General features: G+C 41.0%; 1 protein-coding gene across 1 annotated transcript in view; it reads left to right on the top strand.

The window, feature by feature from the left end:
• LOC106572565 (synaptotagmin-6) overlaps window positions 1-12,737 on the top strand; it is a 107,800-nt gene extending 95,063 nt beyond the window's left edge. Inside the window, exons 2-7 of the mRNA XM_014146859.2 lie at window positions 1,817-2,270; window positions 3,505-4,063; window positions 6,602-6,722; window positions 10,752-10,923; window positions 11,770-11,920; window positions 12,155-12,737. Of these exons, the coding sequence (XP_014002334.1) occupies window positions 1,817-2,270; window positions 3,505-4,063; window positions 6,602-6,722; window positions 10,752-10,923; window positions 11,770-11,920; window positions 12,155-12,226 (1,529 nt within the window). The 3' untranslated portion in view covers window positions 12,227-12,737. The remainder of the gene's footprint in view (window positions 1-1,816; window positions 2,271-3,504; window positions 4,064-6,601; window positions 6,723-10,751; window positions 10,924-11,769; window positions 11,921-12,154) is intronic.
• The last annotated feature ends 4,005 nt before the right edge of the window (window positions 12,738-16,742 follow it).

Genomic DNA, 16,742 nt, shown 5'->3' with positions numbered 1-16,742 from the left:
TACATCATACATTCCAAAGCCATCATATACCATTTCAGCTACATAAAACTTCCATTCTATGCTCTGGTCAGATAGCCTACATAAACCATCAATCTACAATCTTCGCATTTTTTGTCACAGTTAACGAGAAATGTGCCAGTGACAGGTCAGTTAACACTGTCCTTTGTGAAGAACTGGGAGAAATGGGAGATGACAAGGAGGAGTCATGGCTGGGGATGATGTTGAAATCCCCTCAGAGTAGAGGCACAAATCCCCATGTCTAGGAAATCCGGGCTCCATCTTGGATAAGCCCAAAGCTCTCCAAACTGGACCCAATTTACAAAATGCTTTGATGGAGAGTTCTGAACATGAGAGTTTTTCATTTGAGTAAAAATGTACATCTTCAAACTTGGAGGTATCTGGGGCCATTTGAAAGCTATAACTGTATTATAGAAACCATAAGGCATGCGTAAAGAGATCTTCATTATACCTAATAATACTGCAATACCACTGTCTTAGAGTTTGATGTAGAGTGTGAAAGGACTTGGAAAGGATTAAATCTATTTTTTTTTTAAAGTAATGATCCATATTGATGATTGTCAAAAACTGGACATTCAACCCATGTTTCATTAGAACCATTTACAAATCTCCCTGTATAAATATGATATCATATACATATTGAAGGCTATAATGTAACTGTTGAACAAATAGAATCTAACCTCCAGTGTTCTTTTTGAACATATGCTCATATTTGTACATTAAAATGAGTAACAGTTGAGCCAGCTGAATTTCTAAAAGGAACAAATTGAATCTGCCTTGAAGCAGGTCTAATGGTTAGCAGGGAATGACAGTATGTTGAGATTGGAGTCAGAATACAAACAGAAAGCACCAAGATGCTCAGAAACTCTTCAGTGTGAATTATTGCAGATAAATCAGGGTAATCAAGAGTTCAGCAGCATTGGATGAACGCTACAGTGAAACCCAAATAAATAAAAGTAAATTTTCCACAGTATGGAAACATTGGTAAGTATCAGGTGGAGAAAAATAATTACATTGCATCAAAAATATATTTATAACGCTTTGGCAAGTATCCCCCCGGGTGAACCAAGCCAACAATGTGGTGTTTTTTCTTCATCTTCTCAACAAAAAAAAGATGAATGTTTGTCCTTGGTGCTGCCTGCTAGCATTCTTGGTGGCTCTCTAGGTCTTTAGATCCCATTTGTTCTTCCAGAAAACATATTCATAATATTGACAAATAAATTAGTTTGAGAGGCTGTTGCAAGCCCACCACACCCCCTACCCATTTTCATATCCACACACATACAGATCCACACACCAGAGACGGGCATTCATTAATGCAACTATCTCCAGAGAGAGCATTTGACACTGTAGCACATCTCCCAATAGGCTTCGTTGCTATTGAAATAGATTATTTATCATTTATCAGAGTTAACTGTAATGACTTTTTAACTCAGTTGCAAGGCTAACTAAGCGTGTGTGTTACGTATCTTTTTACTGCTTTAAGGATGAGCTTTATGTATTCAGCATCCACATGTATACATCAATGACTGCAGATAAATGTATAATATGATCATCAATCTTACGAAAACAGGTTTGACAGTAAACATATGGCTGTCAGACCGCCAGTGTTTCATTGCCACTGATACTGCGATATCAATATACTGTGTTGCAGCACTGCACCATACCAATCTACTGTGCCATATTTTGTATTTCAATCTAATTGACTCTGATTCTCTCTGTTTCTCTCTCACTGTTACCACCATCTGTTTGTCCATATTGTGTGATCCTGCATTTGGTCCTTGCGGCTCTGCTCCAGACGTCACTTTTGGCCTCCTCCTCGGTGTGTTTGTGGTGTGTGGCTTGGTCCTGCTGACTCTTTGTGCCTTCGCCTCCTGGAAGCTGTGCTGGGTGCCTTATTTGCGGAATAAAGAGGCAGCGGCCCTCTCCTCCAACTCTGCAGCCCTCACTCCGGCCTGTGGTCCCCCAGACGACTGCCCTCCCTTCCACCTCCACCTCCACCCTCCTCACCCCCTCCACCACAACCAGCACAAATTCCTCCCCAGCCCCAACCAGCAAAAGTCACCGGTCACCATGGCTACGGATAAGGTGAAAGACCCGATGGGTTCCATGGGATTCCTAGAGGCTGCTGTGAAGATAAGCCACACATCGCCTGACATCCCTGCCGAGGTGCAGCTCTCAATGAGGGAGCACTTTTTGAGGCGCACGCAACGCATGCAGCGGCAAGCCACTGAGCCCGCTTCCTCCACCAGGTCAGCACCCACAGCCATAGACAGACACACACACACACACACACACACACACACACACACACACACACACACACACACACACACACACACACACACACACACACACACACACACACACACACACACACACAGAGGCATGGTCAGAAAAATTGAATGGCTCTGGTAATAATAAAAACATTAAAGTTTAAAGAACCTGACGTGAACACAGGGACAGTACAGGCCACATCTCTACATAATGGCAACAAAGATAGAAAATCCAACATTTAATCTACCTGAATCCTCTTCAGTATTCCACTGCCACACACACATACACATGCACACAACACACACGTATGCACACACGCACATACGCATACACATACACACACATGCGCACGCACGCGCGCGCACGCACACACACACACACACACACACATACAGTACAGTACACACATACACAGAGGCATGTCAGAAAAACTGAATGGGTCAGGAAGTCAGCAGAAATATCTTTAGTCAGTTATAAAGAAACTTCATAGGGACCTCACAAATAACGGCACAAATAACAACACTAACAAAGTTAGGAATGAACTTTTATCTGAATTCAATTTGTTATTCCACAGCTGTTTAAACATTTCTTTTTTACATGATTATCATAGTGAAAAAGACAATTATGTTTCAATTTGTTTCGGTCCTCCCAAGCCCTTGTATTACTGTTTGCCTGTGAGCCATTTGGTGCTGTTCATTTAATATAAGGTTAATATCTCCAGACCACTTCATGATGAGTAATGCAATACACTTAAAAGCGTAAAATCACCAGTAACAACCCCACAGACATTATTCCACATGGCCACAACTATAACGGGGGGTCTAATTATTGGATGTACCTCAAATTATTTTTCAATAACATAATCTCTGTGCTCTGTTGTCTTGAAATACCCATACCCATCCTGAATAACAGCCCCCTAAGAGTAGGACAATTTATACTACTGACTAAGATAAATTGAATTGGGGACCATGTAGTTCTTGGTTGCAGAAACACTATTAAGATTTGAGAAACCACTTGGAATTGAATTCACCTGCTGGGCACTCAAGCAATTTTTCAAAACACTGACCTTTCCAGACGCCACAATGAAGCTGTTCATATTCTCCCTCTTCTCCTCTCTCTCTGCCTTTTTACACACCGCCTGTCGCTACTACAGGCTGAATGGTTTAGTGGGGTTCTCATATTTCTCCCTCCTCTCTTCTGTCTCTGCAGACACAGCTCATTCAAAAGGCACCTGCCCAGGCAGATGCAGTCCATCAGCCTGGACCTGGGCAACGACTATGCGGATGAGGACGAGCAGCCCACCAGCATCGGACGCATCAAACCAGAACTCTACAGACAGAAGACCTTGGATACAGACGAGTCTGCCAAGAACAGCAACGCCAAGAACTGTGGGAAGATCAACTTCTCCCTGAAGTACGACTATGACAATGAGGCCCTCCTGGTCAACATCCTCAAGGCCTTCGACCTGCCCGCCAAGGACCTGTGCGGCAGTTCCGACCCATACGTCAAAATCTATCTTCTCCCAGATCGCAAGAAGTTCCAGACGCGCGTCCACCGGAAGACGCTCAACCCCACGTTTGACGAGTCCTTCCAGTTCCCCGTGCCTTATGATGAGCTGGCTGTTAGGAAGCTCCACATGAGTGTGTTTGACTTTGACAGGTTCTCCAGACATGATATGATCGGGGAGGTGGTGGTGGATAACCTTGTTGAGACGTCAGACCTCTCCAGGGAGACAGACATTTGGAGGGACATTCAGTACGCCACAACTGTAAGAACGTCTGTCTGTTTGTCTTTGAGTCAAAGCAGAGTCGACATAGCCTGATCCCAGATCTGTTCGTGCTGACCAGCCTAGAGTTAACATTACTTATATTTGAAACCAGTTATAATAATCTCATTCAAATCATATGCCCCCCTCCCACCAGAACAAAAAATTATGAACAAATGTGAGTTCAGCATGTCATAAATCTTTTGTTGAAGTAAGAATTTATTCAAGTCATATGAAATTACAGTAATTATAAGCTAAAGGCATAAAAAGTACTTGTAATCATCACAAAGGTCATAAAACTGTCTCGGCAAAAAAAATGGAGCCCTCCAACGAGATACTGAAGTGGTCATTATATTTGACAGTAATTCTATTTGGATGGTGTCCTGAGGATGTCTTGATGAATAGTGCACTATGCTGTTGGCATCAGTTTGGATTCTATTGGAGTCTACATCACTCTGGCATCATTCTGGCATCACTCTGGCAGCTCTCTGGTCTGAGGGGTACCTCTGTCAGATTATTTTATTTGGCCTGTATTGTTGGACTTCAGCTGCTTTTGGAGGGCAGTTCAATAATCCAGCAGTTATTGCTAAAGTGGCAGAAAGCAGTTGGCTCGTTGCTTCACAAACACATATTATTGAACAAGGACTCCCAGCCAAAACTCCCTCAACCACCATCTTATATAAAGTAATGTATATAGTAGACCGACCAGGACGGTTCTAAATGTGATTGTTGCTTTGAGGATGTAATAGCAGGCATAAAGGGGTTGAGGTGCATGTACTAGGCCTACCTTTTATATGAGCCTTGGACTGAATGAAAGTACTGTTTACAAATGTGGGATGCATCAATAACACCAACCCACTGGCATCAGGAACATCAAGAGTGTAGAGGGGGCCGAGGGCTGGGGGGAGGGCAGGGTGGAAGACTTATTGACTTCAGGCAGTGTCTTAGAGCATGATACATAAGAACTATTTTGAGAGGGGTTTCTCACTAATCATGGGCCGCATGATGCATAAATGTTTAGGTAAGCCTGATTTCTACATCTATAGGTAGGCCTACTGTATCCACTGTTTCATCCTGTGGTGATAAAGTGATAAATGATAGTGGCTGATCACAAACTCAGAGGAAGTGAATGGTTGGGGCCGTATTGCTTGAGAATCAGCTTAAATCTAAACTCTAATCCTGGCTCAAACCCTAAATGTAGCATTTTCCCTCATAACACTGACACTTGCATCCCTTGCCTTCGCACCACACCCCAGTTTTAATCCTGGCCCTTTGACTACTGAAAACCTGCACTGGTGCCGTGAAAAGCAATACTGTTTTACAAAGAGGAGGCATTAATAACAGGTAATACTGTCTCTAGACAGAGAGGACAAGGGAGCAGTGCGTAAGCTAACTGTTCTGACATTGCTGAAGTCTTCACAATGATTCATTAGCTCCATTTCATAACTGTAAATGTCAATATTGCATACAGTTCACGTACCACATTAGACTTCTAAGATGCTCTGGACTAGAAACGTATTTTATGACACATTTGCTGTGCGCTCATATTACTGCACAGAATCCAACTTTGTCTTCGTCAACCAAATTCCCTCTCCCATTGGAGTGCTTTAGCTTTCCCTCTCCCATCCCTCTCCCATTGGAGTGCTTTAGCTAAATCAGCTTTAAGTGCTTGAGACATTAAGTCCACATCCCATCCCAAGTCATGGGATTCTCAGTCAGGGGGGTCTCACCATAGCCCATTTAAAGTGATTAGAACCTCACCAACCTTGATGCATGTTCATGGGATGAAGCTTAGTCAGAACACCCCGGGACAGACTGAGAGCGAAACTTTCACTCCACATGAAATACTAACATTACATTTAAAACTTTTAACACTCCACATGAAATACTAACACTACAGTTTAAATGCTTAACACTCCACATGAAATACTAACACTACAGTTTAAATGCTTAACACTCCACATGAAATACTAACACTACAGTTTAAATGCTTAACACTCCACATTAAATACTAACACTACAGTTTAAATGCTTAACACTCCACATTAAATACTAACATTACATTTAAAACTTTTAACACTCCACATGAAATACTAACACTACAGTTTAAATGCTTAACACTCCACATGAAATACTAACACTACAGTTTAAATGCTTAACACTCCACATTAAATACTAACACTACAGTTTAAATGCTTAACACTCCACATTAAATACTAACACTACAGTTTAAATGCTTAACACTCCACATTAAATACTAACATTTCATTTGAAATGCTTAACACTCCACAGGTGGCCATAAAGTAGACATTTTTCACTGTTCTGCAGATTTGTCTCTACAACTTCCTCAGTGTGAGCCTGATACTCAGTCCTGTTTGTGATGACAGGCTTCACACCAATATCTCTTGAGGGATTTTGGAATAGCATTGGCTTCACAATCCATTTCCATCGTAATGTTATTGCCCTTGCGCCAGTAGGGCTTGAAGGCATCCTTCCAGTGATGTGTGTCACATCAGTTTGTTTCTCTGTTTGTTCCCACAGGAGAGTGTAGACTTGGGAGAGATCATGTTCTCACTATGCTACCTGCCAACCGCAGGACGACTCACTCTCACCGTCATCAAGTGCAGGAACCTCAAGGCCATGGATATCACTGGATACTCAGGTAGGCAAGCTTTATGTGTGTGTGTGTGTGTGTGTGTGTGTGTGTGTGTGTGTGTGTGTGTGTGTGTGTGTGTGTGTGTGTGTGTGTGTGTGTGTGTGTGTGTGTGTGTGTGTGTGTGTGTGTGTGTGTGGGCACTCGTGCATTGTGATGGTGCGCTCATTGTTTTTCATAAGTCAAAGTGAAAATAAACCCCGGCTGTAACATATCAAATTATAGATGTTATCAAATGTTGAATAAAAAGAGCAAACGAAGGGAAGTCCTCTCTAGCGCTGAGCTCTGTTTCTGTGAGAATCTTTTCATATTCACCACTGGCAATATGAAGATGTCACCTACAACTACTCATTTCTCTGAGGTTTCAGTCAATGTTTTTATTCTAATCTAGGTGTGTCCCAGGTGGTACCCATTCCCATATAGTGCACTACAAAGGGCTAAAAGTAGTGCACTATGTAGGAAATAGGGTGCCATTTGGGATGTAGGATAACAATCTGCTGTTCCATATTCAGTTTATATTATCAAAAACCAAATTTAATTTGAGGAAATATGTTTGCTTGCGAATTGAAGTGACATTCCCTGTGTGTTAAATGTCGTGAATCTTGTAGTATGTATTTCAAACAATTATTTTATTATTTGTTATTATTTTTCCGCTCATTGTTAACAACATTTTACAAGTTTAACATCCCTTCTCAGTTGAGGATTTAAATGTCTACCAATTGTTGCTGGATTGAATTGGATCTGTGTGCAGTAAACCATGGCTAGTAAATTGTACCCTGAAGCATATTTGGTTGCAAAGCAAGCACTCTTTGTATTGTTGTTTATGGATCTAAGGCAGTTTACATCTGACTAGTTTACTGGCATAATGGATTATAGGAGTTGACGGATGAAGATTGAAATCAGTATTCACCACGCCAATATGTTTCCCTTTATTCCATTAAAACACTATTTCAGCAGCTTTCGCTTCCTCCGCTTTCAATACATGAGGTGTTTACTCATCAATTTCAAATGTACAGAGATTTTTTCCGGACCTTTCCAAGGATGTTATTGTTATATTTAGGTTTAAGGTAGCGTAGGAGTATAATACACATGGGAAATTTACTTTATGGGAAATGAAATTGATCGCTGCAGCATCAAAATGTATGTGTTGAGTTATGTTGAGGTCACTGCAGGCTTAATAAGAAAAACATTATGTTCTCACATACTGAAACAATACCTGCATGCTTCAAGTTTCAAGTGTTATTAGTCGTATGTACAGTATACACATGGTATACATCATCCAACGAAATGCTTATTTCCAGGTTCCTTCTCGACAATGCAACAACAATAATAAATAATACAAGATAAGAATATGAACATTAAGTAAATGGCTCATTAGAATAGAATAAACATTTTAGCAGGAAGGCACAATTTATAGTTCAATATTTACACGTGTTTTGCAAAGGGGGGATTGGGGGGCAAGTGTTTAAATTGTGCATTATTTAGCAATAATAATACGAGTCTAGCATCAGCAGATGGGATGTGTGTCTAGCATAAATGTGTGTCTCTGTGTGTTTTTGGTTTTAGTACCCTTGTGGGGACCAGACATTTTGCCAGTCCCCACAAGGAAAAAGTCTAGGTTTATGGGTTAGGTTTAGGGTTACAATTAGGGTTAGAGTTTATGTTTAGGGTTAGGAGTTAGGGTTTTGAGGTTAGGGTTTAGGGTTAGGGTTAGGTTTAGGGTTAGGGGTTAGAGAAATAGGGTTTTGAATGGGAATCAATTGTTTGGTCACCACAAGAATAGTAAAACAAACGTGTGTGTGTGTGTGTGTGTGTGTGTGTGTGTGTGTGTGTGTGTGTGTGTGTGTGCGTGTGTCTTTCCATGTGTGTGTCTGTGCGTGTGTGTGTGTGTGTTTATGGGTGTACAGTGAGGGAAAAAAGTATTTGATCCCCTGCTGATTTTGTACGTTTGCCCGCTGACAAAGAAATGATCAGTCGATAACTTTAATGGCAGGTTTATTTGAACAGTGAGAGACAGAATAACAACAAAAAAATCCAGAAAAACGCATGTCAAAAATGTTATAAATTGATTTGCATTTTAATGAGGGAAATAAGTATTTGACCCCTTCTCAATCAGAAAGATTTCTGGCTCCCAGGTGTCTTTTATACAGAAAAACGCATGTCAAAAATGTTAGAAATTCTTTTGCATTTTAATGAGGGAAATAAGTATTTGACCCCCTCTCAATCAGAAAGATTTCTGGCTCCCAGGTGTCTTTTATACAGGTAACGAGCTGAGATTAGGAGCACACTCTTAAAGGGAGTGCTCCTAATCTCAGTTTGTTACCTGTATAAAAGACACCTGTCCACAGAAGCAATCAATCAATCAGATTCCAAACTCTCCACCATGGCCAAGACCAAAGAGCTCTCCAAGGATGTCAGGGACAAGATTGTAGACCTACACAAGGCTGGAATGGGCTACAAGACCATCGCCAAGCAGCTTGGTGAGAAGGTGACAACAGTTGGTGCGATTATTCGCAAATGGAAGAAACACAAAAGAACTGTCAATCTCCCTCAGCCTGGGGCTCCATGTAAGATCTCACCTCGTGGAGTTGCAATGATCATGAGAACGGTGAGGAATCAGCCCAGAACTACACGTGAGGATCTTGTCAATGATCTCAAGGCAGCTGGGACCATAGTCACCAAGAAAACAATTGGTAACACACTACGCCGTGAAGGACTGAAATCCTGCAGCGCCCGCAAGGTCCCCCTGCTCAAGAAAGCACATATACATGCCCGTCTGAAGTTTGCCAATGAACATCTGAATGATTCAGAGGACAACTGGTGAAAGTGTTGTGGTCAGATGAGACCAAAATGGAGCTCTTTGGCATCAACTCAACTCGCCATGTTTGGAGGAGGAGGAATGCTGCTTATGACCCCAAGAACACCATCCCCACCGTCAAACATGGAGGTGGAAACATTATGCTTTGGAGGTGTTTTTCTGCTAAGGGGACAGGACAACTTCACCGCATCAAAGGGACGATGGACAGGGCCATGTACCGTCAAATCTTGGGTGAGAACCTCCTTCCCTCAGCCAGGGCATTGAAAATGGGTCGTGGATGGGTATTCCAGCATGACAATGACCCAAAACACACGACCAAGGCAACAAAGGAGTGGCTCAAGAAGAAGCACATTGAGGTCCTGGAGTGGCCTAGCCAGTCTCCAGACCTTAGTCCCATAGAAAATCTGTGGAGGGAGCTGAAGGTTCGAGTGGCCAAACGTCAGCCTCGAAACCTTAATGACTTGCAGAAGATCTGCAAAGAGGAGTGGGACAAAATCCCTTCTGAGATGTGTGCAAACCTGGTGGCCAACTACAAGAAACGTCTGACCTCTGTGATTGCCAACAAGGGTTTTGTCACCAAGTACTAAGTCATGTTTTGCAGAGGGGTCAAATATTTATTTCCCTCATTAAAATGCAAATCAATTTAGAACATTTTTAACATGCATTTTTCTGGATTTTTTTGTTGTTATTCTGTCTCTCACTGTTCAAATAAACCTACCATTCAAATTATAAACGGATCATTTCTTTGTCAGTGGGCAAACATACAAAATCAGCAGGGGAACAAATACTTTTTTCCCTCACTGTATATCTGTGTGTGTGTTCGTGCGTGTGTGTGTGTGCATGTGTCTGTGTATGTGGATCAGTGGATGAGTGTATGTCTGTGTGGGTGTATGCGTAGGTGAGCGAGTGCATGTGTGCTAAGGTGCAAAGAGTCAGTGCAGGTGGTCAGTCCAGTTCAAGTGTTCAGTAGTCTGATGGCTTGTAGATAGAAACTATCTCTGAGCCTGTTGGTATCAAACCTCATGCTCCATGTGGGGTCCTTGATAATGCTGCATGTCAAGTGTTCTGGTGGTAAATGTACAGAATCTCTTTTTCAAATCAAGGATGAAAACACAAGGAGATTTCTGGGCGCCACGATTAATCTCAAGATAATGCGCCTATAGAATATAGAATTTACATCCTGATTTATATCTTATAGCTTTTTCTCTTTTCCACTTCAGATCCCTACGTCAAAGTGTCCCTCATCTGTGACGGGAGGCGTTTGAAAAAGAAGAAGACGACCATCAAGAAGAACACTCTGAACCCCACGTACAACGAGGCCATCATCTTCGACATCCCCCCAGACAGCATGGACCACGTCAGCCTGCACATCTCTGTCATGGACTATGACTTGTGCGTATAACACTTTGATTTAATCTTGGCATCCATAAGACAAATCTGGCATGCACTTGGCCAGCAACTTGGTAACAGTCTGTCAAGCACTGTCAAAAAATTCAACTCAGATGGTTCTATCAGAATATTCAGCATCTGTGTAGTTTGCACAATACGCCCCCTAGAATAGAACACGGCGTATGATGTCTATTTAAAAAATAAAAATAAACACAACAAATAGAAAGAATAGATCAGGAGTCAGAACATTCACTTCACTGGTTGAATGGAAGCACTGAGGGTAGTCTTTATCAACTAACGTGGCAGCTGCCGACTCTCGAACTGACTCTAATTTGAGGGTATCAGCCAGGTCATCCTTGTTTTGTACCAGTCCGTCCATTAGATCCAGGATTATGATGTGGAAGAACTTAGATCCCTTCTGGTCTGGACTTTGTTGGTGCCATTACCATTTGTAGTTGTTTCTTCATCACATTTACATTTCAGACATTATCTCTCCAAGAGATATGGAAATGTCTCCTTTTAACCATAACTTTATCTTCACATGAACTGCAACTGCTAATTATCACCACTCCCTTTTAACTTTACATCTTGCAGCCGTATCCTCTGATAACTAAATGTATACTTGTTATAAGGGTTGGAGATGGGGTGAAATAATTTTTGCCAAATTAGCTTTTTTAATATGAGTGCAAAGATCTTACATTGGTGTGTTCCCAGAGTATTTTTTTATTCTATTTTGTAAAACAAATTCAGCTATGAAATCAATCCTGCATTTTGTAATGTAGTGTCTCTGAAGAGCAGGATTAGCTGTACTGTTGTGTTGACGTTGTGTGTGTTGTCTGGCCCCTGCAGGGTAGGTCACAATGAGATCATTGGTGTGAACCGTGTGGGGTGCAGTGCTGAGGGGCTTGGCAAGGGCCACTGGAACGAGATGCTGGCGTACCCACGCAAGCCCATTGCACACTGGCACCCCCTACTGGAGGCCAAGAAATCAGAGAAAGAGGTTAGTTCATACAGCACGCTGCATTGTGTGAAGAATTCGTAGGCATGAATATTGCATATAGTAAAAAATATAGACTTTTTTTCAAGGATCACATGTAGGATAAATAGTCAATGTCAGATATTGTAACAGTGTAATATCTATCTTCTAACTGAAGTGTGTGTGTGTGTGTGTGTGTGTGTGTGTGTGTGTGTGTGTGTGTGTGTGTGTGTGTGTGTGTGTGTCTGTGTACTGCAGTGGAAAACGCGGACGGCCAGTTTAGACAGCCAGGGCTCTTGCCCCTCCCCCAGGCCTCCTTCTAGCCCCTGAGCAGAAGCACCTTTGACCCTAGTGAAATGGTCTCCTCTCTCTCCTACTAATCCTACATCCTGTCTGGTCTGTCTGCCTGCGCCTGAGGAGAAACATAACCCCACTCAGTCCCTTTCTCAGTCTTCACTCTCCCTCAAGTGTAGCAGCAAAGTGATCCCGTTCCCAAGAACTGATCCTGGATCAGCATCGCTGTCAGTTGTTTGTGACGTAACAATGGTTTTTTTGAATCAACATGAAGTGTTGAAGTTAGGTTTACTGATCTGGAGTCAATCCCAGTAATTGGGGTGCTTTGGTTTGGTTTTATCCTGGGCTTCTCTCATCAAGTGAGTCCCCAAAGGGGGAGCTTGTTGTCTGAGTGGAACGACAGACTGCCGGTTCCGAGTGTATCTATCTATGGGTTGAGTCCAAATGAATGTGATCACAGTTCTCTCACAGGGACTTGGTCCAACACACTAGAGAGAGAGAGAGAGAGAGAGAGAGAGAGAGAGAGAGAGAGAGAGAGAGAGAGAGAGAGAGAGAGAGAGAGAGAGAGAGAGAGAGAGAGAGAGAGAGAGAGAGAGAGAGAGAGAGAGAGAGAGAGAGAGAGAGACTTTTATGGAACGAAAAAGGGTTAAATAGCACACAGACTCCGAACCACCCGTACCTCTCTCCTGTTTTTTTCCTTGTTAGTCTTGGTGCCCTTGCCTATTCCATCGCAGAGTGTATTCTCATTACTCCTGCTCCCATAGTTTTCCCTCTCAGCTGAACATATTGCACATCTTCAGCACCTTCTTATTGTATTCTGTCCCTGGGGTTGGTTTGAACTGTACAGCACAGTCCTCTTTCTGCTAATGTAAAGTTTGTATTTCCCACCAGAATACAAAGTAGATATACATTGGCTTGCGAAAGTATTCACCCCCCTTGGCATTTTTCCTATTTTGTTGCCTTACAACATGGAATAAAATTGATTTTTGGGCGGTTTGTATCGTTTGATTTACACAACATGCCAACCACTTTGAAGATGCAAAATATTTTTTATCGTGAAACAAACAAGAAATAAGACAAAAAAAACACAACAATTGAGCGTGCATAACTATTCACCCCCCCCCCAAATACTTTGTAGAGCCACCTTTTGCAGCACTTACAGCTGCAAGTCTCTTAGGGTATGTCTCTATAAGCTTGGCACATCTAGCCACTGAGATTTTTGGCCATTCTTCAAGGCAAAACTGCTCCAGCTCCTTCCCATTTTTCCGCTGGTGTAGAGCAATCTTTAAGTCATTATCTTTGGTCTCTTTGTTGCCTCTCTGATTAATGCCCTCCTTGCATGGTCGGTGAGTTTTGGTGGGCGGCCATCTCTTGGCAGGTTTGTTATGGTGCCATATTCTTTCAATGTTTTAATAATGGATTTAATGGTGCTCCGTGGGATGTTCAAAGTTTTGGATATTTTTTTATAACCCAACACTGATCTGTACTTCTCCACAACTTTGTCCCTGACCTGTTTGGAGAGGTCCTTGGTCTTCATGGTGCCGCTTGCTTGGTGGTGCCCCTTGCTTAGTGGTGTTGCAGACTGTGGGGCCTTTCAGAACAGGTGTATATATACTGAGATCATGTGACAGATCATTTGACACTTAGATTGCACAAAGGTGGACTTTATTTAACTAATTTTGTGACTTCTGAAGGTAATTGGTGGCACCAGATCTTATTTAGGGGCTTCATAGCAAAGGGGTGAATACATATTCACGCACCACTTTTCCGTTTTACATTTTTTTTAATTTTTTGAAACAAGTAATGTTTTCCATTTCACTTCACCAATTTGGACTATTTTGTGTATGTCCATTACATGAAATCCAAATAAAAATCCATTTAAATTACAGACTGTAATGCAACAAAATAGGAAAAATGCCAAGGGGATGAATACTTCTGCAAGGCACTGTAAATCTAGTATTGTTGTGTTGTGGGAGTTTTCCTTATCCTTAAGTGTTCAGAACTCTCCTCCAAAAGAGGAGAACATCACCCACCGGGGGACCAATAATCAACTATTCATTTTATATTTATTTTCTATCATGAGGCACCATGGAAACTAGTGGTTTGTAATGAGCTGACTTTGAATCTGCCCTTCATACAAGGACCAGTTTATTGGATATTGTTGAGGAGCTTGATCTGAATCCAAACAAATGATTTGCATTATTGAACCCTTTTCCCAATGCTGCGACAAAATCCAATTAGTCGGCCTTTACATGTAGGCAGTCATGTATGTAGCTACTTCTATTGTATGCCATACATGTGTACTATCGGACCTAATGGATGAATATTTAAAAAGGTTAAAGGAATCCTGGTTTGATTATGATGGTTATGTAATATTTATATTTCTTTCTACATTGTGGTACTATGATGAGTGCAGAACAACCTAATATTTGATACCCTCTCAATAGCCAAATATGTATTAAACAGACAAAAGAAAACAAACTAATTGGTGTATAGTGTTTTGGTGCTTGTAGCAAAGGTAGACTATAATTTGCTCTGTGACAAAAATAAGGAAAGTAATGTCAATCATCAAAATGTATATTTTCTTTCCAGTGAGACTTATTATTTTCTGTGCTATGTAGTGAATGTATTGTTTCAATTATTAGAACAAATACATCATGGATTACAAATGTTTTTTAATAATAAAATGTGCAACTGAAAGTAGGCTACCATTTGAGAGGTATTTTAGTAATATCTTCAATTTGATTAGAAGGATTCTTGTTTATCCCAGTAAGATGTAATACAAATCAGGAATCTTTATCAATGTTGTTTTATGTTGACCGTGACAGTGTTTTGATTTGACATTGGCAAGCACATGTTTGAAAGCAGGTCTGCCTATAATGTGGGTATCAGGAAATTGGTGTTGTTTGTAGTACATGAGGAGCATTTCTGAGTAGCATTCTTCTCTACGTTTATCGCTTGAGTGCTCTAAACTGAAGCTCCGTTTTCCATGCATTCTGTCTACAGAACTTTGGCACAGATCGTATGGTAGTAGTTGTTTGTGAATCAAAGAGGTAATTGTAACTCAGTGATAGTAAAATCTAAAATGGTCATGACAAGGTGGCTTCTGCCTGACCACAGCTGCAGAGCAGAAGCATGTTTTAAGATGGTATAAATCAAACAGAGAGGATATGGAAGAACCATGGGAAAAGTGAACAAGGAAAATGGTTAAAGTGAATGAACTAAATAGACACACAATAGATCACTGTTTTAGCTATTCCTCCTAGAGAGAGCAGGAGTTAACCTTGTTTACTTTGTCTACACTGTCTAACAGACAGACAGACAGACAGACAGACAGACAGACAGACAGACAGACAGACAGACAGACAGACAGACAGACAGACAGACAGACAGACAGACAGACAGACAGACAGACAGACAGACAGACAGACAGACAGACAGTGTGGGGGAAACTAGCCAATAGATAGTGAAAGGCCGATGTCTTGCAGTGAGTCAGTGACATTTCTCTAATTGGCAGTTGGTGAGACACAATTCAATGTGTCACTTGTTGGATTCCCTCACACCAGTATTGTTTCTTTCTGCACAATGTGATTAATTGGGTTTCCTCACATAGTATGTATAGTTACAGTAATGGTTACAATCCTGCTAAGATTCCTCCTGTCATTACTGGCAGACTCCTGATATCTGATTCACTACAGTTTGTTGGATTGTTGGATTCCCTCACACCACTAAAATCAAATCAAATTAAAATGTTCACATGCGCCGAATACAACAGTGAAATGCTTACTTACAAGCCCTTAACCAACAATGCAGTTTTAAGAAAAATACCCCCAAAAAATATGAACTAAAGTAAGAAATAGTTAAAGAGCAGCAGTAAAATAACAATAGTGAGGCTTTAGACAGGAGGCACCTGCACATTGCATTACTGGTTTTTTTCTTCTATTTTTCTGCTCAGTGTGATTCTTCAGTTGTTCTCACATACAGTCTCTAGGTATATACTTGCTGGTTATATTCCTGATTAGATTCATGACATTTCTGTACCGATATCTGACTCCCAAGTTTGTTTCTATTTGACAAAAATTGTTGAAATAACTGACTGTAGATTTTGTTCTTCCTCTGTTTCAGTAACGTGCGTTTAATAATGATGATGATCTTATGTTCTGATAATATAGCCTAGTGTGTTTGTTTCCATAGTAGCTATCATACTAAATCGATTTAGCCTCAGTTTATGGACTGTTTTAAAGACCTTATTGCTTTGGCTATTATTGTTATCGTTATGTTCCTCAATATGATGTCGTATCCCTGCCATTCCTCATGGATAGCTCTGACTTTCCAATTTTCTATTGAAGATTTGTACTTGTAATATAACTGTTTGACAACTGTTCTTGTAATTGAAGCCAAATGTTGTTAGTTCAGATAAGGGGTTTTATTTTTGGTTGCTTTTAAATCCTGAATCGTTATGACTCATAATATGAGGTCCAATGTGTAATAAACTGATCAAAAAACTATAATTGTATCTGTTGTTTTATATATATATATATATATATATATA

This window comes from Salmo salar, chromosome ssa15 (assembly GCF_905237065.1).
Source record: "Salmo salar chromosome ssa15, Ssal_v3.1, whole genome shotgun sequence".
Classification (NCBI taxonomy): domain Eukaryota; kingdom Metazoa; phylum Chordata; class Actinopteri; order Salmoniformes; family Salmonidae; genus Salmo; species Salmo salar.
Note: the sequence above shows the minus strand (reverse complement) of the source record. Positions and strands in the feature narration are given on the sequence as shown.